This window comes from Amblyraja radiata, chromosome 25, assembly GCF_010909765.2.
Source record: "Amblyraja radiata isolate CabotCenter1 chromosome 25, sAmbRad1.1.pri, whole genome shotgun sequence".
NCBI classification, from domain to species: domain Eukaryota; kingdom Metazoa; phylum Chordata; class Chondrichthyes; order Rajiformes; family Rajidae; genus Amblyraja; species Amblyraja radiata.
In genome coordinates, this window is record NC_045980.1 from 23,906,546 (window position 1) to 23,932,025 (window position 25,480).

Consider the following 25,480-nt stretch of genomic DNA (forward strand, 5'->3'; position numbering starts at 1 on the left):
ATCCGATCTAGTCACGGTTGGATCACTTTTCCTGTTTGACCAAGGGTTCTTGGGACAAATTCCTATTGGTGAATATGTTGTTACAAGAAAACGTTTTTTTTGCTCACTCTTTCTCTTTCGCTAAATTGTTGTGCTTGAGAAAACACCATTAGTTTAACTTTGAAACAGAAAATGCTGCAAATAGCAGAGCAGACTGCTTCTGTGAGAAGAGAAACAGAATCAACAATTCATGTTGGAGACGCTACTTCAGAACTGAAAAAGAGATAAGCTTTCCAGCATTTCCTGTTTTTGTTTGAGATTTCCAGCAAATCCATTTTTTTCACTCCTCACTGTTAGTTTAACTTAGACTCTTTGCTGTATCAATGAAAATGATGGTATATCTTCTTCCCAGAGCTTCCCTTCCATTCTGTGACATTCTTGCAGCCTTTCTCTGCGTTTGTCTGCAACCTGCCAGATCTAATAAAAGTTAAAAGACCTGAAAGGTTAACTTTTAAGAAAGAACTGCAGATGCGGGAAAATCGATGGGAGACAAAAATGCTGGAGAAACTCAGCGGGCGAGGCAACATCTATGGAGCGAAGGAAATAGGCGACGTTTCGGATCGAGACCCTTCTTCAGTCTGATGTGAAAGGCTAACTTAGTGTTTTGCAGTGGTTTCGAAAGAAATGCTCCCAGACCTGAATGCTTCCAGCATGTTCTAGTTTTATTTCAAGGCTTCCATTGTGTGTCGCATTTACTTTAATATTTTTACTCTTGAAAGAAAAAATACATCAAACGCCCGGACTGTTCCAGACCGACAAGGACGGCCGCTCGGCCCGTGCAGGGGCTGGTTGGGCCACTCTCGCCACCCGGTGGCTGTGGTTGCCATGGTGATGCAAGCGGGTGATGCAGGCTGGGAGTTGAGTCCGCGGGCGGGAGAAATGGCGCGGATCACTGGAAAACACAAGTTTACTGCCGACAGTGAGAGAGCACCGACTAGTTCATAGTGAGATGTGCACAATCGCTCACGTTGAGCATGTGCTGTTTGCTCGACAGTTTTGTGTTTGCGTCGGCCCGGGGGCAGCGGACTAGGGTGAGAGGTGCAGTTTGTTTCTTTCTGTACGGCCTGTAGTAACCACGGACCTGATCGGCCGGTACACAAAAATGCTGGAGAAACTCAGCGGGTGCAGCAGCATCTATGCCGGTACCGGCATAGGCAGGTCTACAGATGTGGAGGCGTGACGGCTAAGCCCACCCATTGATCCAAACGTTGAAGTTTAGAGGTAATGCCACTCGCTAAGTGTCACTCGGGTTTAGCGGGCCAAATCGGAGTTTGTAAAATAGAAACATAGAAATTAGGTGCAGGAGTACTAGGCCATTTGACCCTTCGAGCCTGCACCGCCATTCAATATGATCATGGCTGATCATCCAACTCAGTATCCCGTACCTGCCTTCTCTCCACACCCTCTGATCCCCTTAGCCACAAGGGCCACATCTAACTCCCTCTTAAATATAGCCAATGAACTGGCCCCGACTACCCTCTGTGGCAGAGAGTTCCAGAGATTCACCACTCTCTGTGTGAAAAAAGTTCTTCTCATCTCGGTTTTAAATGATTTCCCCCTTATCCTTAAGCTGTGACCCCTTGTCCTGGACTTCCCCAACATCGGGAGCAATCTTCCTGCATCTAGCCTGTCCAACCCCTTAAGAATTTTGTAAGTTTCTATAAGATCCCCTCTCAATCTCCTAAATTCTAGAGAGTATAAACCAAGTCTATCCAGTCTTTCTTCATAAGACAGTCCTGACATCCCAGGAATCAGTCTGGTGAACCTTCTCTGCACTCCCTCTATGGCAATAATGTCCTTCCTCAGATTTGGAGACCAAAACTGTACGCAATACTCCAGGTGTGGTCTCACCAAGACCCTGTACAACTGCAGTAGAACCTCCCTGCTCCTATACTCAAATCCTTTTGCTATGAAAGCTAACATACCATTCGCTTTCTTCACTGCCTGCTGCACCTGCATGCCTACTTTCAATGACTGGTGTACCATGACACCCAGGTCTCGCTGCATCTCCCCTTTTCCTAGTCGGCCACCATTTAGATAATAGTCTGCTTTCCTGTTTTTGCCACCAAAATGGATAACCTCACATTTATCCACATTATACTGCATCTGCCAAACATTTGCCCACTCACCCAGCCTATCCAAGTCACCTTGCAGTCTCCTAGCATCCTCCTCACAGCTAACACTGCCCCCCAGCTTAGTGTCATCTGCAAACTTGGAGATATTGCCTTCAATTCCCTCATCCAGATCATTAATATATATTGTAAATAGCTGGGGTCCCAGCACTGAGCCTTGCGGTACCCCACTAGTCACTGCCTGCCATTGTGAAAAGGACCCGTTTACTCCTACTCTTTGCTTCCTGTTTGCCAGCCAGTTCTCTATCCACATCAATACTGAACCCCCAATGCCGTGTGCTTTAAGTTTGTATACTAATCCCTTATGTGGAACCTTGTCGAAAGCCTTCTGGAAGTCCAGATACACCACATCCACTGGTTCTCCCCTATCCACGCTACAAGTTACATCCTCGAAAAATTCTATAAGATTCGTCAGACATGGTTTACCTTTTGTAAATCCATGCTGACTTTGTCCAATGATTTCACCACTTTCCAAATGTGCTGCTATCCCATCTTTAATAACTGACTCTAGCAGTTTCCCCACTACCGATGTTAGACTAACTGGTCTGTAATTCCCTGTTTTCTCTCTCCCTCCCTTCTTAAAAAGTGGGGTTACGTTTGCTACCCGCCAATCCTCAGGAACTACTCCAGAATCTAAAGAGTTTTGAAAGATTATTACTAATGCATCCACTATTTCTGGAGCTACTTCCTTAAGTACTCTGGGATGCAGCCTATCTGGCCCTGGGGATTTATCGGCCTTTAATCCATTCAATTTACCCAACACCACTTCCCGGCTAACCTGGATTTCACTCAATTCCTCCAACTCCTTTGACCCGCGGTCCCCTGCTATTTCCGGCAGATTATTTATGTCTTCCTTAGTGAAGGCGGAACCAAAGTAGTTATTCAATTGGTCCGCCATATCCTTGTTCCCCATGATCAACTCACCTGTTTCTGACTGCAAGGGACCTACATTTGTTTTAACTAATCTCTTTCTTTTCACATATCTATAAAAACTTTTGCACTCAGTTTTTATGTACCCTGCCAGTTTTCTTTCATAATCTATTTTCCCTTTCCTAATTAAGCCCTTTGTCCTCCTCTGCAGGTCTCTGAATTTCTCCCAGTCCTCCGGTATGCTGCTTTTTCTGGCTAATTTGTACGCATCATCCTTCGCTTTGATACTATCCCTGATTTCCCTTGTTATCCACGGATGTACTACCTTCCCTGATTTATTCTTTTGCCAAACTGGGATGAACAATTTTTGTAGTTCATCCATGCAGTCTTTAAATGTCTTCCATTGCATATCCACCGTCAACCCTTTTAGAATTAATTGCCAGTCAATCTTGGCCAATTCACGTCTCATACCCTCAAAGTTACCTTTCTTTAAGTTCAGAACCATTGTTTCTGAATTAACAATGTCACTCTCCATCCTAATGAAGAACTCAACCATATTATGGTCACTCTTGCCCAAGGGGGCACGTACAACAACACTGCTAACTAACCCATCCTCATTACTCAATACCCAGTCTAAAATAGCCTGCTCTCTCGTTGGTTCCTCTACATGTTGATTTAGATAACTACCCCGCATACATTCCAAGAAATCCTCTTCCTCAGCACCCCTGCCAATTTGATTCACCCAATCTATATGTAGATTGAAGTCACCCATTATAACTGTTTTGCCTTTGTCCTGTTTGATACCATCTCCAACTTCACTACTACTGTTAGGTGGCCTGTACACAACACCCACCAGCGTTTTCTGCCCCTTAGTGTTTCGCAGCTCTACCCATACCGATTCCACATCCTCCAAACTAATGTCCTTCCTTTCCATTGCGTTAATCTCCTCTCTAATCAGCAACGGTACCCCACCTCCTTTTCCTTTCTCTCTATCCCTCCTGAATATTGAATATCGCTGGATGTTCAGCTCCCAGCCTTGGTCACCCTGGAGCCATGTCTCCGTGATCCCAACTATATCATAGTCATTAATAGCTATCTGCACATTCAACTCATCCACCTTATTACGAATGCTCCTTGCATTGAGACGCAAAGCCTTCAGGCTTGTTTTTACAACATTCATACCCCTTATACAATTATGTTGAAAAGTGGCCCTTTTTGATTTTTGCCCTGGTTTTGTCTGCCTGCCACTTTTACTTTTCACCTTGCTACCTATTGCTTCTACCCTCATTTTACACCCCTCTGTCTCTATGCTCACACATTTAAGAAACCCTTTCCCTTTAACTCCATCCGCCACTATCCCATTCGACACCCCACCCCCCTTATTCAGTTTAAAACCACCCGTGTAGCAGTGTAACTGCATTTAATGTAGAAGCGTTAATTGCATGCTATGGTGATCCTAGCTCTCAAGTTACAATTTCATGTTTGCGTTTTGGCTTATTAAACCAACAATAGAATCTGAATTTCTGAACACAAACACCGTTTGAACCAACTTCAAAAAGGGATGTTGTCTTTCTGCGTAAATGTTTGGAGTGATAAGAGCCTGAAGATTATTGTTGTCATGGTAATGTCTCGTCCTTGAGTAAAAGTGTGATTAATCTTTTCCCCTCTAATACTTTATTCATAATATATACAGTAATATTACGTCACCATTCTCAGCATAAGCAACATCTTTATTTGCAATTTTTACATTACATCAACATGACATTAGTGTTTCTGTTACATAAATTAATTCCTTGAGGAAACAATTGAGACATTGAGATCTATAGAAACATAGAAAATAGGTGCAGGAGTAGGCCATTCGGCCCTTCGAGCCTGCACCGCCATTCAATATGATCATGGCTGATCATCCAACTCAGTATCCTGTACCTGCCTTCTCTCCATACCCCCTGATCCCTTTAGCCACAAGGGCCACATCTAACGGGATCAGTGGGTATGGAGAGAAGGCAGGTACAGGATACTGAGTTGGATGATCAGCCATGATCATATTGAATGGCCATGATCATATTGAATATCTTAAAGTTTAATACTATAATAACATATTTTGGACATATAGGACTCTTTATAATTGTTTTTGTTTTATACAGATACCCAGTGAGCATTGAGAACTTAGTGACCTGCTGGACAAGCAGCATGTGAATGACAGTGATGAATTACTCTCCTGAATATTTACATTTGTTTAATCTCTCTCAACATTCACGTCTGTTGAACGCTGTCAGCTATCTCGAACTGGGACATTATTAATACTGTTTCTTTGAAGAATATATAATGATCAGTCACATGGCTTTTGAATGATCATGTGAACTGTTGAATTTGATTGTGAGGACTGTTTGGTAAATCCGTTTTTTTTGTTATTTTAAAGAATCGTATTCACAAATTTTATTCAAGAACAGGTGGTGTTAACTTCAGCGCTAATTTCACTTGCATTTGCAAATGGATCCAAAACTAAATAGAACTGCTTTAAATCCTGCAAAGCCCCCAATTAAAAAGAACCTACAGCAGAGGAATTTTAATTTCTCAAAAAAAGCTCAAAGGTAAGTTTGGAAACAAATAGTTAAGTTTAGAAAATAATGACTGTGTTCCTCCAGCTTCCCTCATTTTATGGCTACAGATTCTAATCTGTGCCTCTAATTTACTGCTCCACTGGGAAGCCTCTTCAAGGTATGCTTTCCATGACCATTTCCTTCTCTCTTTGCCAGGAGTTCTGTGAAACTCTTTCTCATTGCTCTCCATCTGCGACTTTCACTGATTTCTGACTCTTCGACCACATTATCTGCCATTCATCCCCCCCTCACCTGCATCCACCTATTGCTTGTGACATCTTGCACCATCCCTCTTCCTACCTCTCTCCACTGGCTGCATCCCTTCTACTCATTCAGTCTTGAAGAAGGGTCTCAACCCGAAACGTCGCCCATTCCTGAAGAAGGGTATCGACCCGAAACGTCGCCCATTCCTTCTCTCCATAGATGCTGCCTCACCCGCTGTGTTACTCCAGCATTTTTTGTCTACCTGAAATTGACTGTTCATTTCTCTCCAATGAGTTTCTCCAGCTGCTCTCCATTATGTTCATTGTAATTAAATATTAGGATGACCCAATATGGGTTACAGTGGCGCAGCGATGACATTGCTGCCTTACAGCGCCAGAGACCCAGGCTCAATCGTGACTATGGGTACTGCCTGCATGGAGTTAGTATATCCTCCTTGTGACCATGTGGGCTTTCTCCAGATGTTTAGGTTTCCTCCCACATTCCAAATGTTTGCAGCTTCATTGGCTTCTATAAATTGTGTATACAATTTATGGCAGAACTAGTGTATAGGTGATCATTGATTATTAGTCAGCTGAGACTGGGCTAACGGGCCTGTTTCCACCACGTATCTCTAAACTAAACTAAAAGCCATTATATCCAGCCTCCCTCAAAACTTTATTTATTGGCATAAACAATTACCAAGTCAACAGGTTGGTAGCATTATAATCAGGATTAGATTAAATGGCTGAAGGTGCTAAGTAGAATTTTGCCACAAGGTGACCATACTTAGAATGAAAAATAATGGCATGGGATATTGGTGTGCTGTGTGCTAAACCATTGTTTGATTTACAATTAGTACAACTAATGCCTTTGATTCCATGCATAATTAATTTCTAGTCTCAGCTGGTCTATCTGAAAACATAAATGAAATGATTCATGATGAAAAAAATGGAAGTTAGTTGTGAAAATTTATGGCGGAGGATTTCATTGAGTCCATTGCGTTTGCTAATTATAAGTGTGGCTATTTTGGCGTGTAAGCGTTAGTGATATTAGTGCAAATTACTGTATTCGCATTAAACACGCCGGGGTGATAATTAGTGATGATAAGTTTCTTAGTGAAGAAATTAGTTAAAGGATGCCATTCGGCTTCTTATTCATTATTTATCATACTACCGGGTATTAGGTGTGAAGTTACATCTTTTCTGTAAGGGTAGACGTTCATCTATTTTTTTCCTTTCCCCAGTAATGTGACAGCGGGCCTAATGGCGGAGACCCAGCTTCCTAGAAGTACCTCGCAGGAACATTCCAAAAAGCATGATGGGTATAATGTACATCATGTAAAAAGAAGGTTCATTCCGTATAGAGTGAATTATAATTGGAACAGAGGTGGGCGATTAAAGGAACTTCGCATCAGGTAAATTAATTGCATTGTGCACTTAAAATGCTGCTATTTCACTCATGAAGTCCATTTAGGAATCAACCTGGGTTGATGATAAATGTTAGGGTTGAAGCTAAGGAATCATTGATAACTTTCAAATCTTCCTTTCCATGGGCATGGTGACAGAGACGGGAGGATGTTATGAAGTGTTGGGATAAAATATTAAGATAGTGCAGTACAGTGGCGCTACATGTAGTGCAGCTGCCTCACAGCTCTAATGACTTGCATTCAATTCTAACCTGTGCTGTCGTTTCTGCAGTTTGCACATACTCTCCGTGACCATGTTTCTCTTAGGTGCTCTAGTTTCCTCCCACATCCTAAAGAGATGGTGATTATTAGGTTATCCACCCTCCCTTCAAGCTCACTGGGGCTGTTTCCCATGCTCCCTTTAAAATCACGTGGTAATATTTTATGACGGGGAAGTGACTAAACTCCCCTGGATTTAATGACCTCCATCTAAGGGTGTTCTTTGGATTCTGGAAAGGTTGTAGCAGATTGGTAAATTACAAATATAATACAATAGTTAAAGAAAAGGGAGAAACCAAGCAGGAAGTAATGGACCCTTTGGGCTGACATCCGCCATTTGCAATATGTCGGCATCTGTTATTAAGTTCTTATTAATCCAATACAATCCGCTACACCTTGTATATATTCAATTATTGAATATATTGGATTATTGAATTTTATTATAAAGCGGTGTAAAGCCAGATTCTCAGCAAGAACTACTACTGTTCAGATAGACACCAGAAGAGCTAAGGGCTGAGCTAATTAAGATGTTAACCATGTTTGAATGGAGTTGGTATGAATTCACAAAGAGAACTCGGAGATGTGGGGAGTCCAGAATTGGTACAGGAGGAGGCCATTTGGATTGTTCTGCCAATTTCGTACGATTCTTAATATTCAAAGGTTTCAAAGGTCTTTTATTGTCACATGTACCAATTAAGGTACAGTGATATGTGAATTACCATACAGCCATACGAAAAGAAAAGCAACAAGACACACAAATACATAAAAGTTAACATAAGCATCCACAACAGCGGATTCCCCACATTCCTCACTGCGATGGAAGGCAAAAAAGCCCAATCTTCTTCCTCTTTATTTCTCAGAATGAAGAGACACTCTGACAATTCAAGGCCATAAATATAAGAGAAACGAAAAGAAAAGAAAAGAAAAATGTTGCAGAGGCCAAAATAAAAAGTAGATGACAGTTTGATATCCTTTTATGTATAGTACCCGATAGTAAATAACGTGTCAGATTGAGAATTGACTGAAGAAGCAGGACATTCTTGAAAATTAATACTGTTAAAAATACAGTGCCCTCCATAATTTTTGGGGGCAAAAACCCATCATTTAATTATTTGCCTCTGTACTCCAAAGTTTGAGATTTGTAATAGAAAAAAATCACATGTGGTTAATGTGCACATTGTCAGATTTTATTAAAGGCCATTTTTATACATTTTGGTTTCACCATGTTTAAATTACAGCGGCGTTTATACATAGTTCCCCCATTTCAGGGCAACATAATGTTTGCGACACATGGCTTCACAGGCATTTGTAATTGCTCAGGTGTGTTTAATTGGCTCCTGAATGCAGGTACAAGAGAGCTTTCATTACCCAGCTTTCCTCCAGTCTTTCCATCACCTTTGGAAACTTTTATAGCTGTTTCTCAACATGAGGACCAAAGTTGTGCCAATGAAAGGCAAAGAAGCCATAATGAGACTGAGTAACAAGAATAAAACTGTTAAAGACATCAGCCAAACCTTAAGCTTACTAAAATCAACTGTTTGGAACTTCAGTAAGAGGAAAGAGAGCACTGGTGAAGGGCTTGTCCCACTTGGGCATAATTTGTGCGTCATTTACGCGACATCCTAAAAATTGGTTGGAGCGTGGTGAGGTGTGGTGGCGTATGCAGTAACGCGCGGCGCCCCAGGATTTTGCAGTGCTCAAAATCCTCGCGCGCCACCTGCGTGACGTATCCCTTGCGCACGCTGACGTACTGATGGCGTACGCTGACGTACTGACGCCGTACGTGTAGCGCGTGGTGACGCATGGTTACGCACGATGATGCACGAACATTGCCTATGCTAATTTATTATGCATCATCGTGCGTCAACGTCCATAACCATCGGCGCGCCATTTGCGAGTCATTTGAGCGCCGCGCCATGTTACCACCCGGGTATAAAGTGCGCGTAGTTTCGAAAAATTGTCACCATGGTATCTTTGATTTTCACTGGGAAAATCCTTGCCATGGAGATCGGACTAAGTACGAACGACATCGCAAATGGTTCCCAAAAGAAGCAGGGCCCTCAAGAGCACTTGGCGCGCATCTGTCGTACTGCTAGACGGTTTTCGCACAACAGCTTATGACAGAAGAATTCTCTCTATAATAAAGAAAACCCCCCAAACACCTGTCCGACATATCAGAAACACTCTTCAGGAGCCAGGTGTGGGTTTGTGAATGACCACTGTCCGCAGAAGACTTCATGAACAGAAATACAAAGGCTACACTGTAAGATGCAAACCACTCATTAGCCGCAAAAATAGGATGGCCATGTTACAGTTTGCCAAGAAGTACTTAAAAAAACAACCACAGTTCTGGAAAAAGGTCTTGTGGACAGATGAGACGAAGATTATATCAGAGTGATTGCAAGAGCAAAGTAAGGAGGAGAGAAGGAACTGCCCAAGATCCAAAGCATTGAATTGAATTGAATACCTTTATTGTCAGTCAGACCGTACGGTCTGAACAAAATTTACCATTTCATCTGTGAAACACGATGGTGGGGGTGTTATGGCCTGGGCATGTATGGCTGCTGAAGATACTGGCTCACTTATCTTCATTGATGATACAACTGCTGAGATGGTAGTATAATGAATTCTGAAGTGTATAGACACATCCTATCTGCTTAAGTTCAAACAAATGCCTCAAAACTCATTGGCCGACGGTTCATTCTACAGCAAGACAATGATTCCAAACATACTGCTAAAGCAACAAAGGAATTTTTCAAAGCTGAAAAATGGTCAATTATTGAGTGGCAAAGCCAATCACCCGATCTGAACCCAATTGAGCATGCCTTTTTATATGCTGAAGAGAAAACAGAAGGGGACTAGCTCCCAAAACAAGCACAAACTAAAGATGGCTGTAATACAGGCCTGGTAGAGCATCACCAGAGAGGACACCCAGCAACTAGTGATGTCCATGAATCACAAACTTAAAGCAGTCATTGCATGCAAAGGATATGCAACAAAATACTAAACATGACTACTTTCATTTACATGACATTGCTGTATCCCAAACTTTATGATGCCCTGTAATGGGGGGACTATGTATAAACACTGCTGTAATTTCTACATGGTGAAACCAAAATGTATAAAAATGGCCTTTGTTAAAATCTGAAAATGTCCTCTTTAACCACATGTGATTTTTTTCTATTACAAGTCTCAAATTGTGGAGTACAGAGGCAAGTAAATAAATTATGGGTCTTTGTCCCAAACATTATGGAGGACACTGTGATTGTAAGGTTTTTTTGCAGTTTACAAAGGATAGGCTTCTTAAGCAGACAAAACATTGGCAGATGGACGACATTGTAATGTTGCACACTACTCGAAAGATTAGAAAAGCAAAATATTGTTAAAAAAGCAATGAACAAAATGTTGCCATACAAAGGGAGCTTAGTGCCCTTGTACATAGAATGCAGCATGAAATTAGAAAGGCCAACCTAGATACACACTCTCTGTGAAAAAGTTGCCCCTCAGGTTCTTGTTAAATCTTTCCCTTCTCACCTTAAATGTATGTCCTCTGGATTTTGATTCCCCTACTATGGGGAAAGATTGTGCATTCACCCTGTTAATTCTCATGAGGATCTTATACACCTCCATAAGATCAGCCTTCTGTGCTCGAAGAAATAAAATCATAGCCTGCCCAACCTATCCTTGTAGCTCAGGCCCTCAAGTTACATTCTCAGTCTAAATACATTATATGTCATCTATGAATTGTAGACATTAATTGTAGTGTTTGATTTGCTTCTACTGGCCACAGACAGTTGATGAATGCAGGAGGTTACATGAAGCTTGCTTCAAATGTGGTGTGCATTGTTATCTTTTAAGAATGACTTAATAAAATATACCAAATAATTATATTTACTACTGCAGTCTCGCCAAGGAGAGTTGGAAGAAATTGCAGTTTTTCAGTGAGGGTAAAACCTATTGGTTTAATTTTTGAGATAAAATTTAAAACTCGTTTTCAGACAGTGCTACAGGTAATGAGTCAAGTGATGATAATCATCAATATTTTGTCTGATATAAGGATTTAATGTATTTGAACTAAAAAAGAAACAATATCAAATTACAATGCAGCCCTGTCTTCCCAGGCACCTTGCGAGGAAGTTTCTGCACTTATGGATGTGTGAGGCATTTGGCAGAGTCCTTCCATCCAAAGCCAGGTAAGATTCTATTTGCTTTCCTTTAATTTGTTTAGACAGATGAAAAGTGTATAAAGATTTCCAGGGCACTTCAGGAAGCTGGGTGGAGTACATGCTCCAGTCTGCATCAATGGTATAGAAGTGGAGATGATTGAGAGCCTCAATTTCCATGGTGTAAATATTTGGATTGGATTGGATAGACTGGGTTTATTCTCAATGGAACATAGAAGGCTGAAGGGTGACCTTACGAAGGTTTATAAAATTATGAGGATGGATAGTCAAAATCTTTGCCCCTGGGCAGGAGAGTCCATAACGAGAGGGCACAGGTTGAACAAGCTGCCAGAGGCGTTAGTGGAGGCAGGTACTATCACAACAAAATTTGAAAGATCTTAAATAGATGGCAATATAGAAATTCAATTCAGGCCAAAAGGGCTACACAGGCACTCCCTGACTTCAACTCCCTGATTTGGTGCTGAGCAATCGGGAGATCAGGTTGGTTAAGGCGGACTGAGTGGAGGTGTTCACTTGCACCTCCTCCAACCTCATCTACTGTATCCGCTGTTCCAGGTGTCAACATCGGCAAGACCAAGCGCAGGCTTGGCGATCGTTTCGCTGAACACATCCGCTCAGTCCGCCTTAACCTACCTGATCTCCCGGTTGCTCACCACTTCAACTCCCCCTCCCATCCCCAATCTGACATTTCTGTCCTGGGCCTCCTCCATTGTCAGAGTGAGGCCCAGTGCAAATTGGTGGAACAGCACCTCATATTTCGCTTGGTTAGCTTACACCCCAGCGGTATGAACATTGACTTTTCTAACTCCAAATAGCCCTTGCTTTCCCTCTCTCTCCATTCCCTCCCCCTTCCCAGTTACTCGAGCATTTTGTGTTTACAGGACATAATCCTTACGTACATCGGGGAACGACTGTATTGTGTCTGTGCTGTAAAATCGTTATTTAGTTATTTAATGAACATTTTCAGAATGAAATTTAAGTGATGCCACCTTTTCCTTTTGTCAGATCCCATTATCGTTGTGCATTGTTGAATAAAGTATTTAATGAATGGAAGGAACAGTGGTGGTGTGCACGAATTGAATGGAAGCTGACGGTTCGAGCAGATTGTCATTGCAGGTATGAGTTATTTTACTTTTCTTTGCTGTACTTGTGTCACAGGTTAGGGTGCATTCTTCTATGTTGCTATATTTCATCCAGAAAGGTGTCTGCAATATTGCTAATCCTAACGGGTGCATCACTCTTTAGCTAGAAAGAGAATAGGAACTGTAGCTGATTACAATTACAAACCTTAATTGCTGTCCTCTGAGAATGTCTAACTATAGACGTATATTTAAAACTATTTAAAACTGAAGTACCAGTTCCCTTGATATGTGAGTTTAATCAATTTGTGCAAAGTGAGCAATGATTGAAAATGATTGCTTCACCTCTTTATTTTGTTGATTTATTTTTGAGTTTTCGCTCATCTCTTTTGTAGAGGTCCAAAGGTGCAGTTCCACATAATGCGTAGGGTGTTTGGCTAATTCTTCCAGATGTTGCTATCCCATTTGCAAGCCCAGTTTGAAATTGAACAAATTGCTTGGACAATGGAATGATCACAGCCATACTAGATCTTCTTGTCTCATGCCTGTACTTTCCAGCAGCATTTCCTAGCTGTTGATCAAAAATGAAATTAATTCAGATGTCCTATCTTATGCTACTGGCCCAGAATTATTGAGGTCGCCAGCAGCAAATCTCTCATGAAACTCATAACTTAAGAAACAGAATTGAATAAGATGTGTTCCCTACCTATTTCCAAAGAATTTAACAATGGAAGAAAAAGGGCTGACCACTATATCTTTGACTGCCTTGAGGACCAAGGCCCCCTAGTCCCTAAGGTTACAACATGCCAGTTTGAAAATGACACATTTATTCCACATTTATGTCTGAAGAAGGGTCTCGACCCGAAACGTCACCTATTTCCTTCGCTCCATAGATGCTGCCTCACCCACTGAGTTTCTCCAGCATTTTTGTCTACCTTCGATTTTCCAGCATCTGCAGTTCCTTCTTAAACATTTATTCCTGCCCTTTGTAATCTAATGTAGAAAGCCTTTGAATGACAATCTCCTACTTAAATCTACCTAATTTTCATCCATGCCAGGTATTACATGTACAATCAGACATGGAGAGCGTGGCAGATGTACATTCTTCAACAACAGAAGAAGAAATCAAAGTATAGGATCGCAGCTTCACATGGTATGAGGTTGAGTTGCTGGCAGTGGATGTTAACCCATTTTAGAGGCAAAATAATGTGAAGGGAATTTAGACTATTTTAGTCTGAATTGTAAAGCAAAAAAACAATTTTTCTGGTATTTCGAAATAAAAGTAGAACATTTGGGAAATAGCAAGTCAAAAGGGAGCTTGAGACAGAAACAGTATTTACAGCAGTTTTTATTCCAATCTCCAATCTCTTGTCAGGTAGCTCTTCATTTTCTTGAGTTATGTTAACTTGCAGTGATTGGTATACATGACAAGATATGCCTGTTAAAAGCATGCTTTAATGGAATAATATACTGTAGTTTTCTGTTAAAATAATGGTGATGCTCATGTTGTATTGTTATTTCTGCAATAAGAGTATCTCAATAGCAAACTAGATGATGATTTTCAAGTTGCCCTGGTCTGCAATTAACTTACTAAAAACAGGATTTACCTGTCGTCTTCATTGAAATTTATTGAATGGCTTGTGAAGAGATGTATTAACACAGGAAATTACCTCATCTTATTGTAGGAAGTTAAAGTTGTTCATTTAATTCTAAATATGCTTCACAATTCTTTCACAGATATAAATGTGTTAATTTCTACCAGTTAACCACTTTCAATGTTGAATAAAATATAAATTGTTAATCATAAAAAAGTATTTATTTGATATATGCACCAGATATGAACCTGAACAATGAAATTCTTACCTGTTACAGGCACATGAGATGCAGCAACAACAATAATAAATATAGAAAAAATATCAGTTATTTGAAGTGAACTAGACCATGATGGTGCATAGACCAAAGAATATAGAGTAATCATGACAGTGCAAGGTCTGTAGTAATTTGTTGGTGAAGTAGGGCTGTGGTTAGGGTTGTGCAGAGTGTTTCGAGAGCCTGGTGATCGATGGGAAGAAGCTAATCCTGAACCCGGAGGTAATGATTCTTGGGCTCCTGTACCTTCGTCTTGATGGTAACAGCGAGATGAGATTGTACCCAGGATGGTATAGGTATAATATATTAGCTGCCTTCTTGAGGCAGCGCATCCTGTAGATCCCTTCGATTGTGGGAAGGTCAGATCCTGTGGTCAGAACCTGGGAAATGTCCACCACATTCTGCAGCCTCCTTCGTTTTTGAGTGTTTGAATTTCTGAATCAAACCATTCAATGTGCTCTCCTCTGTACTTTTGTAGAAGATCGATATACTGTAATATTTGGCGATTTGCTGAATCTCCTTAAACTTCTGCAGAATTAGAGGCATTGATGAGCTGATTGCGTCAAGGTGCTGGCCGAAGACAGATCATGAGTGATGTGTATATCCAGGAATTTTGAAGCTGTTTATTGATTTCACTCCTGTAATCTGTTTTGTTGTTACATGTTATTCGTCCAACAACGAAGGCCAAATTTAAAGATGTTGTTGGAGCTGTGTCTGCCTACACAGTTGTTGTTATAGAGAGAGAGAGAAAGAGAGAGTAAAGCAGTAGACTGACCTCATAGGAGGTACCCCTGTGCTGATGGTCAGTTATGAAAATGTGTTCTTGGCAATCCATACTGATTGTCTGCAGGGAAAAGCCGTAGCAAGCAAAAAAACAATGCTAAGATCTTAAAAAAGCTAACCAAAGGCAAAACAAGAAAAGCAGTAATTAAAATATTTTAATTTGAATAAAAATAGGGTCAAAATAAATTATTGCTGGGAGGTTTTTCTTTTAAACAAGCTGTATTTTGACTGCGTATCTTTTCTATTTACAACTGCAGAAAGATTAGCTGTCATTAACAATCTTTCACACACTCTTTTAGTTGATACCAATTTGTGTAATCTAATTTCTTTTGGTTGCTGTTCTTTAATAAGCATTGCTATACATATACAATCATATGTTTTAACCATTATGCTTGTGTTGACTCTTTGAAAATGTTTTCTTATTTGGCCTTCTACTCTTTTCCTATCAATCTATACTTGTCCTAGTGCTCATTCCCCTGCTATTGTCTCATGGGCCTATTTATATTCATTTTCCTGTAGAATGTGCTTTTGCCATTCTTTAAGACAGTAGATTAGAAATAAATTCTCATTACCCTGCTGGCTACCAACTCTCCTGCCAGTTTCTTTATTTACTCAACCAAGACCACTCAGTAGGTACTAACTGAAATGTAAGGAAAAAGACTATTGGGACAAAAAGTTGCAATGTCACATTTATTTTTAACTAGTGTGTTCATAAAATTAATAGATCAGTCTGAACAAGGGGCACGAGCCAAAAAGTCACCCATTCCTTCTCTCCAGAGATGCTGCCTGTTCCACTGAATTACTCCAGCATTTTGTGTCTACCGTCATAAAATTAATCAATTGATGAACTCCTTCAGAGTTCCATTTCCACAGTGGTCACTTTTTGTGTTCCACCAGTGAGTTTGAAGTAAGTTGTGTTCTTTGCACAAGGAGCAACTTGATCCAAATTGAGGTTGTTACGGTAATATTGTCACCACCTAACACTACTGGCTGTACCTAAATGATGTGTCACTTACATGAAACTTACATCATGTCATGTTAGCTGTATTTATTCTGGTTACATTTGATCACCTTCATTTCTATTTTCTTCAGCTCATTTACAGACGTTGCATAAGATCTGGACCCACTGGTCCTTGTACATAAAAATTCGCAATACTAAACATTTGATGCAGATTGAGGCGAAAGTCTTCCATATAAAAACTATAACTCGGTGAGTGTAAACTGCTTTTTAATTACTTTTATTCTGGCTGTTACAAAAAAAATAGAACTGTTTGGGCACCTTGTGTCAAAATCTTCAGATACTTGAGACCAGGTCAAATGCATCAGCATCCGTCACTCCCCATTTTTCACTTTCACTGATCTTCCTTATCAAACTTCACCACATTTATCTCTCAATTTCATTGTCAGCCTCTATAACTACTTCTCCCCATCTGCCAATTACCTGTCACACCTGAATCTATTCATTACATGTCATTTCTTGCCCCATCCCCACTCCTCATCACTCTTTATCTGCTTTTTCCACTCTATTCCATTAGTCTGAAGAAGGGTCCTTTATCTGAAATGTATGCTGCCTGGCTTGCTGAGTTGCTCCAGTACTTTGTATTTTACTTATTCCAGCATCTGCGATCTCCTGTGTCACCATCAACATCTGTTACTGGAACCAAATCACTGGCACATTGTTTAGTTTTAATAGTTTCTTCTGAAAAATAGCAATCTTTGCAGTACAAAAGATACAAAGTGGATGAGGTAGCATATTTGGAGAACATGAATGGGTGACGGCTCGTGTCGGGATCCTTCTTAAACGTAGCCTATCCATGTCCTCTAGAGATGCTGCCTGACCCACTGAGTTACTGCAGCACTTTGTGTCCTTTTTTTTAATAAACCATCATCTGCAGTTCATTGTGTCTATAGATTTGGCAGTATTATTGCACTATTCAGGAGATTCTCGGTCTGTACTTTTTCCATAAAACAATATTGTGATTTCAATATTGCTCACTGCTTACATTTCAGTCCAATCGATTTTCTTTTTTATATTGATTTTTTTTCTGGATAATTTATTGTTTTCAACAGCATTTGTATAATGTTTTTAGTGTAGTAAAATATCGCAAGATATTTGCAGAAGCTATATCAGACAAAAAGTGACAAAGACAAAGAAGAGGTGGAGTCTGAAGAAGAGTCTCGACCCAAAACGTCACCCATTCCTTCTCTCCAGAGATGCTGCCTGTCCCGCTGTGTTTGTGTCTAAGAAGAGATGTGGTGCAGGTAGCCGACACATAGCCAAATTGCATTTTTAAGTCAACTTATTAACAGAAAAGAGGCAGAGAAGTTAACAGAGGGAATTTCCCAATTTTGTGGTTGAGCCAACTGGTCATAGTGGCCAGTTGTAAACTGAAGTTGCAAAAGTATATGACCAGAGTTGGAGAAATGCAATGTTTTTAGAGGGTTGTGAATCTAGACTCAGATGGGAGCAAATGGAAATAGGTATGGAAATTGTTAATGCCACAAGTGATTTGTATTTGGAATGTATTGGTCTATTGAGATTCAGTAGCATTCTTCAAAAGTAGTTTGAATAAATAATTGGAGAAAATGTGGTTGTGATATGTGGAAACAGTGGGGAATTGGAATGGTGGGATTATTCTTCTAAAAAGCATTTGAAAACTTAATTCCAGATAATGGGGGTGATTTGGTCCATGGAAAGTGGAAGGAGAGTTTGGCCAGAGGGGCTTTAGTACAGTGTAGTCTGTAAGTACAGAAGCTGGATGAGGATTTTTTAGTGTCTGTCAGAATTAACATTGCCCCAGGCTACTTCTGCATAATTAGAGCTCTTTACCCCATTGTTCCATCGATTATTTTATTCCACAGATCTCTACTTTTTCAGTAGATCCTATTTAATATATCTTTGTCAATATATGATGAACCATCAATAATCAGTTATTAATGAATTAGCTCATGTTAATAAGTACTGTTTCTTGCTAGGAATGTGTGGTCTATTTGGACCAAACAGTTGGTGAGGAAGGAAAGAAATCGTGCAATGGACGGCTTAGCAATGCAGTACTGGGCAGAAACCTTGCAACACAGGGTAGGTATGAGCACAAATATTTCACCTTTTGATGATTTGCATCGTGTAACTTTGAAATTTCTGATCTTTATATACGTGACATCGTTGTGTTCACAATGTGTTCACAATGATTGACATTTCTCCCGTACATACAATGTTGAAGGTTCAAAATTGCTCAGTTGTGTGGCATTTGTACAATATATGTTATTCCCAACTCTTTTGTATGGTAGTTTCCAAAGGTGCCTTGAGATCTTATTCAGTGTTCATAAAATGAGCCTTGACAGTAAGTGTAAGCAGAGAGTAACAGAATCCTATTTTGGTTGTTGCTCACTTTCCAGGAGTTTTCATCCTGGAGACATTGATTGATAATCAGGAATGTTAATTGCCTGAAGGTCCGTGAAAGCACACCAACTGCAATTTATGTGGTATATATCTCTTATTTTGTGTCATGAAATAAATTTATGGACTAGCAACTTAAAAAAGTTATAAACTAAAAGCTTTGTTGGTGTCATACCAATATATTACTTGGTTTACAAAGCAAAGCGTTTTAATAAGAAAGATTGATTGATGACTGCTACCTACAGTATTCATTTATTTTATTTGCTTGCCTGATATTATTGAAACACAGTGCTTCAACGCAGAAAATGGTTGAAGTACATTTTCATGCATTAGTATTGGGGAGCATATTTAAATTTGAATTTCCAAGCTTCTTTGTCATGTTGTCTCCGGTTAAAAGTTCAACATGAATTTTACTTTTTCTCGACTCTTGAATATGCACAGGCAAGGTAATACAAGTCTGACAGAAGGGTCCCGACCCGAAACGTCACCTATCCATGCCCTCCGAGATGCTGCCTGACCTGCCGAGCTACTACAGCACTTTGTGTCTTTTTTTGTAAACCAGCGGCTGCAGTTTCTTGTTTCTACATGACCACATACTACTTTGTCATCCTGAAAAGTCATCTAACCCATATTCCATGATACTGTCATCAGACAAGTGATGCCAGACACATGAAAATAAGCACCCTTTTCTCAATAGATCGAGGTGTCCTTCTATCTTGAAACCTAATCTCATGATCTGTCTGGCGCTGTCTGAATTTTAACCTGCATTTTACAGCTCTGGATGCTTTGTTTAACCATTTCAGCAACCTATTTAATTTTCAATTGTATCATCTGTAGCATGAATCCTTGTTTGAAATCTTGTTGATTTTGCATGTTCAGCTCGGGCAAGGTGACAAGCCAACATGACCCTCCATAACTATGCCCAGCAAGACACAGGGCATTGGTGAAAAGATGAAATCAAAATGGAATCAATCAAATGGAATCAAAACTTTGTGGCTTTGTCTAGAAGTTGATTGTTTTTTAAATTATATAAACATATATTTAAACAGTGATTGAGACCAAGATTTAGTTCCTATCCCTCAGCCATTTTAATGGTTTCTCTCCACAGGGCTATGAGTGACGGAGTTGTATTGCTTCACACACTCTGTATTAATGTTTTTAGCCAGCAGATGGCAGCCTTGTTTGTGACATGAGCTTTGATTTGCAGTCCATAGAACAGCTTGATGATACTGGTATGGAACATTCTGGAAGCTTTAAGTGAGACAGGGGTGCTTTTCTTTGTATTAACTGGTTTGTTTTATTTACATTCTTCCTCACCAGCACCCCCCACATCCCTCCTTAATGTTGCCTGTTGTGCATCATACTGGTTTCTAGATTCAGAGATTCCTGTATTTTCCATTTCTTTGTAGTGAGTTTTTGTAATTCTGTGCCGAGAAATGTTTGGTTCAGTCAGAGTATATTCAATATATTTGTGGATATAAAAGATTCATGCAAAAATGTGGTACCGAATAAAAAGGCATGCATGCTCTCATTGAATGATGGAAGAAGTACAGAGTGGCGGTTATTCCTGCTTCCAGTTCTTAGGTTCTGCCTGAGATTAGCTTATACAGGTCCACCACTGATTTTCGGGCAACTGATGGTCCGGTGGTCCCTCCTATCATCTGGACAAAATTACGAGAGGGCACTTGAAATCTCCCCCGGATGTCTCCCTGAAAATGTGGCACCTAGGCTGGGCGAGGCAGCCAATCTCGACCTCATAGGGACATCCGTGGCTGATCCGCGGGTCAAATTTGTCTCGGGCTCTGAAACTCTGGCTGGGCTGGAGCTGCAGATCCATTCCTATAGCCGACTTCCGAGGCCAACTGCGGACCGATATCTCGGCTGCCTAGGCTGACCGTTCTGCTACTGATGCACTCCTCTCAGTGGAAGCACTCCACTGTTGGTCTGGCAAAATGAATAATCCAGAAAGGTACTGGAACCAAGGATGCCGGAAAATCGGTGGTGGACCTGTATCTCGAAAATATCATCAGGGGAGTTCTAAGTAAGATTCTTAAATAAAACAGTTTTTAGTTTTAAAGTACTGACTAAATTTTGTGTTCTCAGCATTTTCTGTTGCAGATTTATAGTTTTTATTTCTATGTATTTTACAATATTTTTCAATAGCAGCGCAGTTTAACATATTTCAATAGTGCTGAATATTGTGATAAAAGCATGAAGAATTTATTGTTTTAGGGTGTGGGCACTGTTAGCTAACCAGTAGCATCTCTGCTTTGAGCGCAGGCTTGGCTTCAGTGGAAAGTAATGTTACATCAGTCGATAAATGTGCAGGAACGGGTTGCCGAAGCTCAGCAAACATATCAACGCCGGTGCCTGAGACATTCATTCCTGGCCTGGCTGGTTTACGTCCAGGTTCGAAGGGAGAAGAAATCTCAGCACAGTAGGTTTCTGGAGTGAAGACTTAAAATCTTTGTTATTATATAAATGTTGCCTTTAGAGGTACTTGGGTATCATTTGAGCTTTTGTCCATCGGCTCAATGGTGTCAATCATGTACTTAATTGGATTCTTCAATTCTAGTAAACTGACTAGAGGTTAGGCTGTGTTACAATTAGATTGTATTGGCTGGTTTTAAATATGAATGCCATTTCATTATTTTCCTCACTTCTGATCTCTGAAGACCACACTCCTATGGATCCCAACCGATAGTGGTAATTCTGGCCTTGGATCTATACAGATCAATATTACACAACACAGTGGATGAACAAATAAGTACTGTTTTTTAGAGTCTGAAATTTAAATACATGACGCATAAGAAACATTGAAGTCCTTCCTGTGATGTGAGCTTGGCTGCACAGATTATTTTGAAGGGATCTTTATAATACCAATTGCAGTAGTTTTTTAATGGAGAGAATATCAAGAAGGCTGAAGGCATGAGTATCTTTTGTGGGGAGAATAGTTGTAGAATGAATGGAAGGCTGGAATCTGAGAATGGATAATTGTAGAGTGAGGGGACAAAAGCTGCTGGACACTGAGTAAGTGGTTTGGAGCATGATACAAGTGATTTGAAGGTAATAATCTTAAATTGTTGGGATCTGGAACAGAGGTGGTTGTTGAACAAGAATGGTTTGATCCTCTGTTTATTATTGCTGTCCTCCCAATATCTTTCTACAGGTGTAGCTGATCAAATGTACACAAACACTGTTTTATCACGATACTTTGCTTCATGGTTCTTGTCCTGGCATCTTCAAAAGAACATCCATATCCTTGAGACTCGCATCAGCGAACTGAGCCGGACGTGCAAACTGCGGAGGAGTTTTCAACATTGGAGTCACTGTATCCTTTCAACTTGATTTCCTGATTTAAAACTGTTGTGGTTGCATCATTACAGGGGGGAAGGTAAACCACAATGACCATTCCTGACTACATCAGGTCAGTTGAATAATTTAGTGTAGGTAAAAGATGTTCAAAATATACATCAACTCTGTGACAAAGTGATGGAATAAAACCATATCGTGGGGAAAACAATTATCCTCTGTTTTGAGCAATCACGGGTCAGGGATTCCCATGAGTTGCTATGGACATGTTATCATTTAAATTTTAAGAACACCATTAACACATTTTCTCTGGTAAGCTCTTGCCATAACAGATTTTGGGGTAAAATATGTTTCTGGAGGCTGGTGTCAAGCATGCGATGATGTGGCATGTGTTCCGGAACTGCTTTAACATAATCAGAACCTTGATGCAATTAATAATGTCCCGGTAAAGATGCACACATTGGTTTTCTCAAACTGCCAATGGAGTTGGAGGATATTGTGGAGACAGCAAATGTGGTGCTTTTACGTGAAGAAAAAAGAATGTAGATGCTTGAATTTAGAACGGACAGAACGTTGAAGAATTCAGCGGGTCAAGCAGCAGCTTTGGAGGCAATAGATATAAGTTAGTGCTTTGGGAACAGAAATGATTACCAATATATAGAAGTGCATACGGGGTGTGATAGAGTCTGGTCGGTGATATTTGGAACCAGATGGCAATGAGATAATGGAGGGTAGAAATTTTAAATAATAGAGGAGAAAAAATTGTGAAAAGATTTGTGAGGCAATATTTTTAAACAGGGGTGGTTAATGCCTAGAATGTGCTGCCAGAGGACGAGGTTATGGAAGCAGATTCAATAGTAATATTTAAGAGATGTTTAAAGGACACATGAGCAGGCAGGGAAAAGAGGGATATAGACTACGTACAGGCAGATAGGATTAGTTTCAATTGGCATCATGGTTGGCACAGACATCATGGGCAGTGGAGACTGTTCCTGCCTTGTACTGTTCTGTGTTTTATGCTTCCGCTTATTGTCACCAATGTAGAAGAGGCCACAATGTGAGAAATTGAGGAAAGATGATGGCATCCTTTCAGAAGGCAGGTTGGGAGGAAATATAGTTGAAGCTATGGGAGTTGGTCGGTTTATAGAAGATGACAGTGTCAAGCCTATCTCCTGAGATGGAGACAAAAAGATGCAGAAAAGGAATAGAAGTGTCAAAGTCATTCAGGTGAATTTGAGACTGGGTGAAAGTTGATGGTGAAGTGATGAGTGCAGAGTCGTTATTGATGCAGATGTGGATGTACCAGAGAAAAAGCTAGGGGCTATGTGAAAAAGTCATTGTTCCAAACTTATTCAGGTTCTACAGGGAGTGATCTCCAGGTCCCCTGGTCTGTGCATCCTTCACCACCCACCCCTACCTGTCCCCGGGTATTCTTACAATCAGAGGTGTATTCAATCTTACAATCTGTCCCATCATCCCATATTATTTAATCTATTTGTTTAATTGTGTATCAGCTGATAATTTCATTAACCTCAATGCAGATATTGTTCTGAGGGCTGAAAAGACTGGACTCTGCAAATTAGCAGATGGTCATTACCGCTGCTACCTGGCGGTACGAATTAGTTTAGTTTAGTTTATTGTCACGTGTACCGGGGTGCAGTGAAATGCTTTTGTCTGCATGCTATCCAGACAGCACTGGGCCTCTACTAGCTGGAGTTTAGAAGGTTGAGGAAGGACCTAATTGAAACTTACAAAATATTGCAAGGCATAGACAGAGTGGATGTGGAAAGGATGTTTCCATTGGTGGGAGAGTAGGACCAGAGGCCATAGCCTCAGAATTAAAGGGTGCTCCTTTAAAAGAGGTGAGGATGAACTTATTTAGTCAGAGGGTAGTTAATCTGTGGAACATTGCCACAGAGGGGATATTTTTAAGGCAGATAGACAAATTCTTGATTAGAACGGGTGTCAAGGGTTATGGGGAGAAGGCAGGAAAATGGGATTAGGAGGCAGAGATCAGCCATGATTGAATGGTGGAATAGACTCGATGGGCCGAATGGCAGTGATTCTACTCCTATAACTTGTGAAGAAAGGTTGTTTTGTGTCTGGGCTACGTCCACAACTCTCTGCAATTTCTTGAGGTCTTGGATGGAGCTGTTCCCAAATAGGGATTAATGTATCCCTTCAAAATGCTTTCTATGGCACATCTGTAGAATTTGGTGAGGGTTGTTGGGGATATGCAGAACTTCCTAAGCATTCTAAGGACGTAGAGGTGTTGGTATGCTTTCTTGACAATAGCTTTGATGTGGCTCCTACAGAAAATTGTGTACTGCATTGCTGCTGAGCTTAGCTACTGCTGAAATAATTAGGCACTGATTAGAGATTCTGCTTTTGTATTCACTGTCTGAGTTTCTTCATGGAAGCTCAGTTATATTAAGATTAGACTAGAACCATTGATCCACAGACATAAAGCCAATTCATGTTATGGCTGCTGGGAAATTTAAAGTCGAGAAATAAAATAAATATCGAATGTTTATCAGTAACAGTTAGCACAATGGGAGTGTTGCATAAACCCATCCGATTCAGTAATGCCCTTCATGTATTGAAACCTGCTGTCCTTCCCCAGTCTTTTGGGTATGTGATCCACACCCTTCAATGTTAACAGTTCCCACTTCAGGAGCATTTAGGGAAGGGCAGTGAATGCCAATATTACTAGAGACATTCACATACTGCAAATGAATTAAAAAAGACAGTTGAGGCAATATCTGCATAAAAGCGTAGAAGCTTGAGTTAATTCGTGTATTTTAAATGGTTTGATGATGTCATTCGAGGTAAACTATTTTGGATAATGAGTAGTTACAGAACATAGAATCAAAGAAGAATCGTGCACATTTAAATAGGGAATGAATCCGGTGGCCTATTGGTCCATACCAGCCAAATACTCAGACTAATTCTAGCTCTCAGCTTGTAGGCTACAATACTTCAACTATTAATCCAAGTACTTTTCCAATGTGATTGTCAGGCTCAGACATCCATGGTGGGAGTTGAGCCAATGTTAGACCATACTTTGATTAAAACCATTTTATTCTCATTTACCAGCAATCAAGCATTGTTGCTCTGAAAAACAATGTGGGAAATGTTCGTCTGAAACAAATGCAGATCAACTTGGCACACCAGCAATCAGTTATTTGGGTAAGAGTTTTGTTTTTATTTGCTACATATTCTGGACTTTGAAGAATGTAAGAAAGCTAGTGAAAGATTATTGGATGACTAACTCCCTCATTCCATAGATGTTGTAGCATATTATTTTATCAAGGAATATCTCCCTTA

General features: G+C 40.3%; 1 protein-coding gene across 5 annotated transcripts in view; it reads left to right on the plus strand.

The window, feature by feature from the left end:
* The first annotated feature begins 865 nt into the window (after positions 1-865).
* sfi1 (SFI1 centrin binding protein) overlaps positions 866-25,480 on the plus strand; it is a 94,078-nt gene continuing 69,463 nt past the window's right edge. For 2 of the 5 annotated variants that reach the window (XM_033043486.1, XM_033043485.1), the window contains exons 1-12: positions 871-1,260; positions 5,186-5,632; positions 7,089-7,259; positions 11,651-11,722; positions 12,719-12,829; positions 13,851-13,945; positions 16,537-16,654; positions 18,421-18,523; positions 21,122-21,278; positions 22,011-22,172; positions 23,695-23,765; positions 25,250-25,342. In XM_033043486.1, the coding sequence (XP_032899377.1) occupies positions 5,532-5,632; positions 7,089-7,259; positions 11,651-11,722; positions 12,719-12,829; positions 13,851-13,945; positions 16,537-16,654; positions 18,421-18,523; positions 21,122-21,278; positions 22,011-22,172; positions 23,695-23,765; positions 25,250-25,342 (1,254 nt within the window). In that variant the 5' untranslated portion in view covers positions 871-1,260; positions 5,186-5,531. Of the gene's footprint in view, positions 1,261-5,185; positions 5,633-7,088; positions 7,260-11,650; positions 11,723-12,718; positions 12,830-13,850; positions 13,946-16,536; positions 16,655-18,420; positions 18,524-21,121; positions 21,279-22,010; positions 22,173-23,694; positions 23,766-25,249; positions 25,343-25,480 lie in introns of all 5 variants that reach the window. The other 3 variants (XM_033043483.1, XM_033043484.1, XM_033043482.1) reach the window with 3 other exon arrangements.